Genomic DNA, 10,421 nt, shown 5'->3' with positions numbered 1-10,421 from the left:
TTGATTTAAAAAAAATAATAATAACAAACAAACAAACAAACAAACAATTAAAAACTCTTCGTAGAAATACTTTATGATAAAAATATCAGTTTCCTAATTATTAACATTTTTTTTATTAAACAAAATAATTTGTGGTTGACCACAACTAAAGGAAGTAAAAAATTAAAAAAATTAAAAGAAGGAGTTGCCTTTCGCTTTAAAGTACAAAGTAACTAGAAAGTGAAAATTAAAAATTAAATAAAAAATAAAAAATAAAATCCGTTTGAGTCTTCCGTTTTTTGTATTTTGACTGCACGTAATGCACAAACACTTATAAAAAACAACAACAACAACAACAACAACACGCTAAAAAAGAAAACGTTTTCATTTATTAGCATTCTCAGAAAAAACAAAAACAAAAAAAAAACTTTTTTTAAAAAAAAAATTCATTTTGGCGTTTGAGAGAGAGAGAGAAAGAGAGAGAGAGTGATCGATATTCAGATCCCATCTGTGTTCAAAAAGAAAGAACCCCAAAAGCGGATTTGATCTGATCGCCACCGCTTCAATTGGTTTCCCGGTCAGCATTGCAGCCCCGAATTCTAAAGCAAAACACTTCTCCTTTAGATTTCTTCGTCGTTTTCCACATTTCTGAAACAGAACCTGCTTTTTTGTCTTTTTTTTTTTCCTTCAACGGCTACATTCTAAGGTGAGATTCGACAATGCCGGTGTTTTCATGGTTGTTTGGTTGATGAGAAAATCCCGTGGAAAATATAAAAAGAAAAAAACGGAAATGGAAATCTTTGTCTTTGGCATTCGTTTTCTTTATTTTTTTGGTTTTTTTTTTTTTTTTGGCTCTTTTTGTCACCCGAGTCAACAGTTGGGTGCAAAGTATTGATTTTTCGGGTCCCACCTAATGAATGCTCTTGTTTGTGTGTGTGTGAAAATTATGATGGTTTTTTGTTTTTTCAATCCTTCGTTTTTTCCTCATCAAACAAACAGAGTCTACGTATATATATATATATATATATATATTTATATGGTTTCATTGTAATATGATGAGTTTGGATCTAGAAAGTCACATCTTTTCCCTGCATTTTGGTTCCTGTAAAAAGTTAGTTATAAATTATGTAACTTTTTGAGTATCTGAGGAGGAAAAAAAAAAAAAAAAATTTGATCATCAATTCGCTGTGCTGAACATTATGGAAAACCTATGACAGACCACCAATCAAGTTTGATACATAAAAATATAATTAGCTTACTTGATCTTCAATGAGTAGTTAAAAATCAGACAGAAGGAAGCTTTAGATTCAATAACTTTTTCAACTAGTGTTTTGTTTGATGATTAATCAAATGTCTTTTTATGCTTCCTATGATAAGGAAAAAAGGATTCTCTGTTCTGTCCTTTTTGTTTCCTTGGAAATTTCGGTTTGTTTTCCTTTTTTTGGAGATGCATCTTTTAGTTTCTAGCTTGGTTCAAGTTTAATTGTTTATGTGATTTTATTATTATGTTGTGAGAGCTTACAGTTAATGACATTATATGTTCGGCTGCGCGGTTTAACACTTTTATGGAACGGATTGTTCAGGGTAGTGAGTTTGCTGTGACAACAGTTTGTACTAAGATTATTGTTATTGGATTACTGCTTTATAGTTGAGTCACCTGTGTACTGTAATCTGTAAACTTTGCAGCAAAAAGGGGATCCTCATGGCGGTAAAAATGACAAGAGATAGAAGTATAAAGAAAGGGGGATAAAATAAATTTTATGAAGAGAGGTGTAGAAACAGACTATAAGAAGCCAATCTATGGAGTCCGGAGAGGAAGTGTTTCGGGAATTTTCTGCAAATGGGATTTTTATGAAAACAACTGAAGTTGAGGCCAAGCTTGATGAAGGAAATATTCAAGAGGCAGAATCATCATTGCGAGAAGGCTTATCACTCAATTTTGAGGTTAGCTTACAAAGTTTATTTGCTTTTATTGATGTTTTTGTTTACTACACATGTTAACATGCCTTGCATATTCTTCATTGTAAATTAAGAAAGAAGCTAGGTCCCCCCCACCACACAAACACGCACGCACAAAGAAAAAAAGTACAGGAAAAAGTAGGAAAGATAGAAAAAAAAAAATCCAAGTACCAATAGTATGAAGAACAGTAAAGAAAAGGAAGAGGATGAAAATATTGCTACAAAGGTTCTAAATATACCCATTGATTTCTTATTCATGACTCATGAGTATCAAGAAATTCTTATTTGCATAACTATATGATATACGGGTAGTGTCCAGTGAATGTTGATGGTACTCCTTTTGGTTACTCTTTGGTGTAATTCTTAGCTTGAGAGCATCTCCAAAGGGTTTTTTATTTGCCTCATCCTCTCTATTTTAAATGATTAACAACTAAAATGTTCATTCCAATGTGCATAGAAAGAGAAAAATTAATAGTGGATTTGGCTTTCTAAACATAGAGAGCCAAACTCACTTTCTATTTGAATACCATAACAACGAATATAGTTTACATTAAATACCACACTTCTTTCAATGATCACCTTTTAATTTTACAATACTACCCATAAGACTACTCTATATATAAATGAGGGTATATGTGAAGTTATAATCATTTTTAGAAAATAGAAATATAAAGAACAAGAATAAAGAGAATTTGTCTAACATATTCTACTTTTTTTTTTTTTAAAAAACTGGCTTTACCATTTTCTGATTTTATAGAAGATGCTGAAAATTTTACAGAGCAAACATTGGAGATGCTTTTATGTATTACTGAACCTTGATAGCGAGGTACAGGGGGAGGGGATGCCTTTTTAGTTTTTACCTGAGATTAAGGAGTTTATGAAGTGGGATAGTAGCTGTTCTATATAATGGTTAATCTAAAGGAATTCCAATAGATAAAAGAAAAAGGAAAAGAAAACAAGGGTTGTCGTTTATATGACAGTAGGCATTTAAACTCTAGTTTAACATTTAGATCTGTCATCTTTGACTTAATTGTAGTCTTTTTTATGCTTCTAGAACCATGAAGTGTATACTAGAGTGATGCTTAATGACTAGATTGATAATCTTCAGGAAGCAAGAGCTCTTCTTGGAAAATTGGAGTATCAAAGAGGCAATGTAGAAGGTGCTCTTCGTGTGTTCGATGGTATTGACCTCCAAACTGCTATACAGCGGTTGCAACCTTCTATTGTGGAAAAGCCACCTTCTAAAAAGGGACGGCCTCGTCCTGAATCACAACATGCAGTCTCACAGCATGCAGCTAGTCTTGTTCTTGAAGCCATATACTTAAAAGCCAAGTCTCTTCAAAAGCTTGGGAGATTAACTGGTAGGGAGTTGCATATACGGTTAATTAATGTACCTGGGAGGTCCATCAATAATTTTAATTTCTTTTCCTGTTTCGTATTTATTAATTTACAGAGGCTGCTGAAGAATGTGAAAATGTGCTTAATGCTGTTGAAAAGATATTTCATCAGGGTATATCTGATGCACAAGTGGATAACAGATTGCAAGACACAGTAAGTCAGGCTGTAGAGCTACTTCCAGAGCTTTGGATGCAAGCTGGTTGCTATAATGAAGCAATATCTGCTTATAGACGCTCCCTCCTCCGTCACTGGAACCTTGATAATGACTGCTGCACAAGAATACAGAAATCTTTCGCAGTGTTTTTACTATACAGTGGAGTGGAAGCTGGTCCACCTAGTTTGGGTGTCCAGATAGACAGTTCATATGTGCCTAAAAATAATCTGGAAGAAGCAATTCTGCTTTTGATGATTCTTATGAGGAAAGTTATCCTTGGTAAGACCCAATGGGATCCATCAGTGATGGATCACTTAACATTTGCACTATCTTTATGCAATCAAACTTTCGTTTTAGCAAAGCAATTTGAGGAGATAATGCCTGGACTGTGTCCTCGTGTTGACCGTTGGAATTCCTTAGCTCTTTGCTATAGTGGAGCAGGACAAAACAAAGCTGCCTTAAACCTACTGAGGAAGTCTTTGCACAAGCATGAACTACCTAATGACCTTATGGCATTGTTATTGGCTGCCAAGATCTGCAGTGAGGATTGCTATAATGCTTCTGAGGGAGTGGAATATGCACGGAGGGCAATCAGTAATGCTAAGGGATTAAATGAGCATTTAAAGGGTTTGTCCCTCCGAATGCTTGGTCTTTGTTTGGGAAAGCAAGCTAAAGTTGCCTCCTCTGACTTTGAGAGGTCTCGTCTTCAGTCTGAAGCATTGAAATCATTAGATGAGGCAATTGCTTTAGAGCCAAACAATTCAGATTTAGTTTTTGACTTGGGAGTTCAATATGCAGAGCACCGAAATCTGAATGCTGCTTTGCGCTTTGCAAAGCAATATATTGATGAGACTGGGGGCTCTTTATTAAAAGGTTGGAGATTACTTGCTCTGGTTTTGTCCGCTCAGCAGAGATTTTCAGAGGCTGAAGTTGTCACTGATGCTGCTCTAGATGAGACAGCAAAATGGGATCAAGGACCACTTCTCAGGCTCAAAGCAAAGCTGAAGATCTCCAGATCATTACCCATGGAAGCTATTGAAACTTATCGTTATCTACTTGCTTTGGTTCAGGCCCAAAAGAAATCTTTTGGACCTTTCAAAGTTATTCCACAGGTGAAATTCTGCTTCTTCTATGCTTTCCTCTTCTTTGTTCCTGGAATAGCTTTTGTAAACTGCTGTCTTTTGCAAACGCCATCTAAATTTTTACTATTATTATTTTGAGATAGATTCATATAAGTCATGCAATGTCTTTGCTGGAAATTTGGCCCATTAACTTTTTCTTATTGCTTTCACACTCTGTTATTCGGACTTTTCACTCTATCCCACCATACTCATATTGGATGCTCGGACACTGACAAGGGTATGGCTGTTGGATACTCCAAGTACATGGAAACACTTTAAAAAATAGACAGATCTGACACTTGAATACATATCCACACCTGACGCTGGACCCGAGTCTGAGCAACAAAGCTTTCAAATAAAAGGATGTTATGGTAGTTTAAATCTTAAATTCACAAAAGATTCTGATTGTCTTGTGTTCTGAATTTAACTGTGTTGGTTGAAATGGAATGTTGGTTCCTTTCAATGAAAGTTTTTGTTTCTTATATAAGAAAAAGAGAAGTATAGATCTGATGTTCTCTTGCGAAATTACTTCACTTAAAAGTAATCGACTAAATTTATTGTTAATAATCAACCTATGATTTAGTGCATTTCTAAGCATTTAATTTGTTTTATGTGCGAGGCATGCCGGAATCAGGTGTTAGTGAGCTTATGAGGGATGATGAAAAGTCCTAATAAACCAGGAAGCCTTGCTATGTAGAGCATTTGGAATGAACAACTGCCTGATAAATTAAATTTTTTCTATGAAGTGTTTCCCTTCTATAAAGATTTTACATCTGTCAAAATAAATTGTCTTTTAAAATTTTGTTTTTATATTTGACTAAAACGCAAGCAACCCCAGCAGGCCCTGCCTTAATCCATCCCTAGAATTTAAAACTTGCTGGTTATTGACTTTCTTTCTTCCTTTAAGTTTCCCTTCTAATTCCTTTGTCTCCTTCTTTATGATAGATTGAGGATGATAAAGTTGATGAATATGAAGTTTGGCATGGTTTGGCAAATTTATACTCTAGCCTTTCACACTGGAAGGATGCAGAGATATGTTTGGCAAAAGCCAGGCAGCTTAAACGGTTCTCAGCGGAAGCACTTCACACAGAAGGCAAGAACTTAAAACTATTTTACTACATGAGTATATTCTTAATTTTTAAGGTTTATATATATATATATATATATATATATATTTCTTGCAATATAATATAGAACTCGACTCTTTTTTGGAGCATGCATCTCAGCTTTCTTGACCTTTCTAGTGAGGAAATTACCTTCTTATTTATTTATTTTTTACATATTTAAAAAATGTGTAAGATTTCTTGTTGATTCATGCTACCAAAATAACTTGTCGTTTGTTGGTGTCATTCATTTTGAAGGGGAAAAAAAAAGCCCACTTTATTTGGTTGAGTCTGCAATTACATCATTTATTTGTTACAAACTCGGGTGTTTGTAAATTGAAAAACATAAAATTAGAAAAGAAGATAGAACATAGAATTAGATTCTTCAAGGGAATCCAACCTCTAATAGCTTTTTCGAGGAAACCCAACCTCTCAAATATCGATTAATGACCCATACTTTTATATCAGAATAATGCCCAAATTTTACATTAACTTAGCTCCCTTAGAGAAAATTACACCGACCTATTCCTAAAAACCAGGCACATAACACCCATTATCAAATAAGTACCTTTGATGGCCTAACAAATAGCATGAGTGACCCAAATAATGGGACAGCTAAGCTATCCTCTACTAAATAGTTGAACTAATATAATATAAAATTAAAAAACTAAATATTTATAACGTTTGTGATTGTGACATTATTCCTGTGTTTCTGTTTTTTTCCAACATTCAAATGCTCTCTTATGACCTTTCCCTATGCATAATCAGTGCACCCTGAGTGAATGTAGATAACATTTACTAACTGAGAATTTGATGTTTTCTCCATATGGCTTTTCTAGGTACAATGTTGGAAGGACGGGGAGACGTTCAAGATGCTTTAGTTTCTTATATAAATGCCCTTCTAGTAGAACCCTGTTATGTTCCTTGCAAGATCTTAATTGGTGCTTTGATGTCAAAGATGAGCCCAAAGGTACTGCCTGTGGCAAGAAGTGTACTTTCAGATGCATTAAGGTTGGATCCTACAAATCGCAGAGCTTGGTATTACTTGGGGTTGGTTCACAGGGATGATGGACGAATGGCGGATGCTACAGACTGCTTCCAGGCAGCTTCCATGCTCGAAGAATCTGATCCCATCGAGAGCTTCAGCTCTCTTCATTGACTGCTTCTCTAGGTTGAAAGATTCAAATCCATATGGTATCTATATACCATCTGTATCCATCATGTTTCTAACTTTTTTTTTACAGCCAAAACAAATTTTTTTTTTCTTTTTTTTTTGGTAACCAATATAGCAAAAGACTTCAAGTGACGCATCTGTGAGTGACTTGGAATCAATTCCATGATTGTGAGAAAGGAACAGAGAATCAGCTGAAGGGCTACTTTGTTATTTTAACATATTCTAGGAAAATAAGCAAAGAAAGGCAATAGAAGCTAACTTCGAGTATAAATGGATGAATTGAATGGAACTTAGACTGTGTAATTGTTTTCCCATTTTTTTAATTTTTGGGTGGATGAAGGGTTCAAGAGGTTTTACCCGTGGAGAATTGAACAACGTAGTGGTTAAATTGTGTAAATAATTGTTGTTTAGCAGGACAATTCTTTTGGAAGAGGAATTATATTTATTTTTTTCATGTACTTGAAATCTCAATTATTCTGTTTGTGGTGGCGGCAGTAATAATATTTACTTTTTATATATTATCTCAATTATTCTGTTTGTGGTGGTGACAGTAATAATATTTACTTATTATATATTCATTGCTTTTTACATATTTTAATCAGTGAGCTTCTTACCAATCTAATTAGCTAATATTAAAGACTATGGACCTGTCAAATCGACCCTTTAGATTTAAGCTTTTTGGCAGGATTTTTTTTTGGGGTTTAAAAGTTTTATTTAAAATTAAAATTTTTTTTATCAAAAAATAAAAATATTTGGTAAAAATTAATAGTATTTATTGATTAAAAAATAAATTTTTTTAAACTGTTTTAAAAAAGTTCAATTTTGAACTTGTCTAAAAAAATATTTTTTTTTATTTTATATGGAAATTTAATAAGCATTTAATACAGTTTAATGAACATTTAATGTAATTTTTTTATTTATCACCAGATACTTATTAGCTTTTTAATAAAAATTCTTATTCAAAAATATGTATTATATAAAATTTTACAGGTTCTATTTTCATCAACTATATCAAATAGATCCTTAATTTTGAAAGATGAATGTTGTGCAATTGAACAGATTTTTAAAAGTTCAACGGTTTTAATGGTTTTAATAAATGTGCCTAGTATAATTTTATCAGGTTGATTGGTTATATACATCAAATACGGCTGTGTGTATATATATATATATATATATTTATATTAAGGGATTAATACACTACTATCCTCTTATTTAAAAAATTCCTTTATTCAATGCGCTTGAGCAAGTTTTGTTGGAGTAGCTATAAGATCCCCGGTTAGATATATGTTAGAATTCTATTTAAGTTTTTAAATTTTATCCCATATTAAATAATTTGGAAACTAAAGATTATTAATTCAAATAAAAAAGCAAAAGCAAGGCTCAAATAAAATTAGACCAAACTATTATACAGCATGTCTTAAACACTTGTATTAGCTTAGTCATGGTTATAATAATAAATTTAAAGCTGCATTAAGATATAGTGATGCAATGCAGACTTTTTATTAGTTTACGGTGTGCAAATAAAAACAATAGATAAGTATAAAATCAGGGTTTACTGAAACCAGTATCTGGTACCATTTAAACATAAAAATCATTTAATACCAGCAGCAAAACTCTTCTTGTCAACACTGGAAAAAATTAAGTCTTGTTTGAGGTATTTTATGTTAGAATATATATATATATATATATATATATATATACACCAAGCAAGGGGAGAAGAAGGGAGACTGTTAAGAGATAAATGAAAGATAAAATAAAAGCTGAGTGGAAGTAAGTAAATGAGCGAAAGTAATTGAAAGTAAATAGATGAGGCGGCAAAGCCAGCCAAGAACAATTAATTAAATAAGTATAAAATTATAGAATATATTGAAGACGGTAGAACCAGTCAAACAATATAACTTAAAATAAGTGATTAAAATAAATAATTGAAAATAATTAAATGTAAATGCTTACTTGATTATAGAGGAGTACCATAAATTGATATCTCAGTTGATTACAAAGCACTCAAAATCTAACACTCAAATATTTGATTACAAGTGATTATGAGAAGAAGAAGAGAAGGAAATCTGCCAAGAAAACAACTCTAATCTCAACTCTTGATTCAACTCCTTCCAAATATGGTGGTGGGGCTCCTTTATATAGGCAAAGGAGGACTTGGTTGAATGAGTTGGGCTCTTGTTGATTTCATGATTGTGTCGGTGAACAGTATCTTTGAACAGTATTTTGCTTTTCGGTGCCTTTTACTGTTCATGAACAGTGATTGAATAGTAACACCTCGTGATCTGCTTTTGTGAGTGGAATTCTGAAAGTAACTCTGCACTGTCAGAGATTCCTGATGTTGATTATGACTCGGCCTTCCATTATGTTGTCGATATTGAAAGCTTCTTCATCGCCAAATTGGTAGGCATCATCTTCATCTTGATCAAATTCTATGTCTTCTTCTAATTCTTGATTGTTTTTAGTGTTGATAATTCTGTGTTTTTTGAACATCTTGTGGTAAATAGCAGCAAGGTTTGGATATATTGTCTTGTAGTGAAAAGAGGCAAAGACATCATTTCAGACAAATCTGAAACTAGTATGAATATATAGTTTTATATATTGATTTTCTTTAGCTAAGAAATATTTTTGATTAATTTCTTGGAGACTAAAATTGTCACCAAATACAGCAGCTCTCCAATGGCGTAACTGTTTTGTAATAGGATTAGAGCATTTGCGGCCTTCTTGATCTTATCTGAGGTAATTAGCAGCATATTTTGATTTTTCAAAAGTGATTAGGTGTCTTGCGGGCTCCCATCCATGGATCCATTCTGGAGGTGTAGATGTGATGTGAACAGCAATATATCATTGTTTAAGGGGACTATAATGGTAAGGTAGGAAGAGACATGTGATGGCCATTTTTAATAATTCAGTACAGTTTTGGGCTTAATTTGTGTGGGTGAATATGATTGTACCAATTAATCCCCAATCAAATAGGATGGCCCATGTGATTATTTTACCTTGAAATATGAAATTGTGAAAGGTTAGGGCATATAGTCCAACTCGGTGGATCGCATAACTGATTTCATGTTTGCAGCCGACATGATCAAGTGGAATTGTAGCAGGGTCACATGTAGTACATTTTTTATTAGAGGAGTGTAAGGCAGCTTCAGTGTATACATACATCCCGTGGGATAAATATGGGGTGATTCTACAAAGGAGAAGAGCATTCTTTGGAAAAAGTTAAACTCTTCATAGAATTGTTTCTTTTTGATTTTCCAGATGTGGGAAATGATTTCACTAGGTAAGCCAGTTTGGTGTAACCATTGATTTGGATAGAAAAAGATACGGGTAGGATTCCATGGTAAGGTGTGAGATTTGATTGGGAGTATGGAAGAATGAGGGGTATGACTGGTGGGTCTTTGGGTTTGATTTGAAGGTTGCTTTTATTTTTTGGTCCAATAATCTAAGTCTTTTTGGAGGTGATTGATGTGGATTTGGTGAATGGCATTGTTATGAAGTAGGGTTTGAATTTGGTGTTCTAGACATCTTTTGTC

At 33.3% G+C, this 10,421-nt stretch overlaps 1 protein-coding gene across 2 annotated transcripts; it reads left to right on the top strand.

The window, feature by feature from the left end:
• Window positions 1-361: 361 nt before the first annotated feature.
• On the top strand, window positions 362-7,409 carry LOC107416598 (protein NPG1). 2 transcript variants are annotated; one of them, XM_048472292.2, is made up of 6 exons: window positions 362-685; window positions 1,666-1,923; window positions 3,047-3,299; window positions 3,392-4,602; window positions 5,557-5,704; window positions 6,554-7,409. In XM_048472292.2, the coding sequence occupies exons 2-6, from the start codon at window positions 1,780-1,782 to the stop codon at window positions 6,871-6,873; spliced, it is 2,076 nt and encodes a 691-aa protein (XP_048328249.2). In that variant the 5' UTR covers window positions 362-685; window positions 1,666-1,779; the 3' UTR covers window positions 6,874-7,409. The 2 variants fall into 2 exon arrangements, with proteins under 2 accessions (XP_048328249.2, XP_048328250.2); XM_048472293.2 differs by lacking the exon at window positions 362-685 and adding an exon at window positions 1,025-1,563.
• The last annotated feature ends 3,012 nt before the right edge of the window (window positions 7,410-10,421 follow it).

The sequence above is a fragment of the Ziziphus jujuba genome, chromosome 4, assembly GCF_031755915.1.
Source record: "Ziziphus jujuba cultivar Dongzao chromosome 4, ASM3175591v1".
NCBI lineage: Eukaryota > Viridiplantae > Streptophyta > Magnoliopsida > Rosales > Rhamnaceae > Ziziphus > Ziziphus jujuba.
The sequence above is the reverse complement of the archived record's forward strand: the minus strand, read 5'-3'. Positions and strand labels throughout refer to the sequence as shown.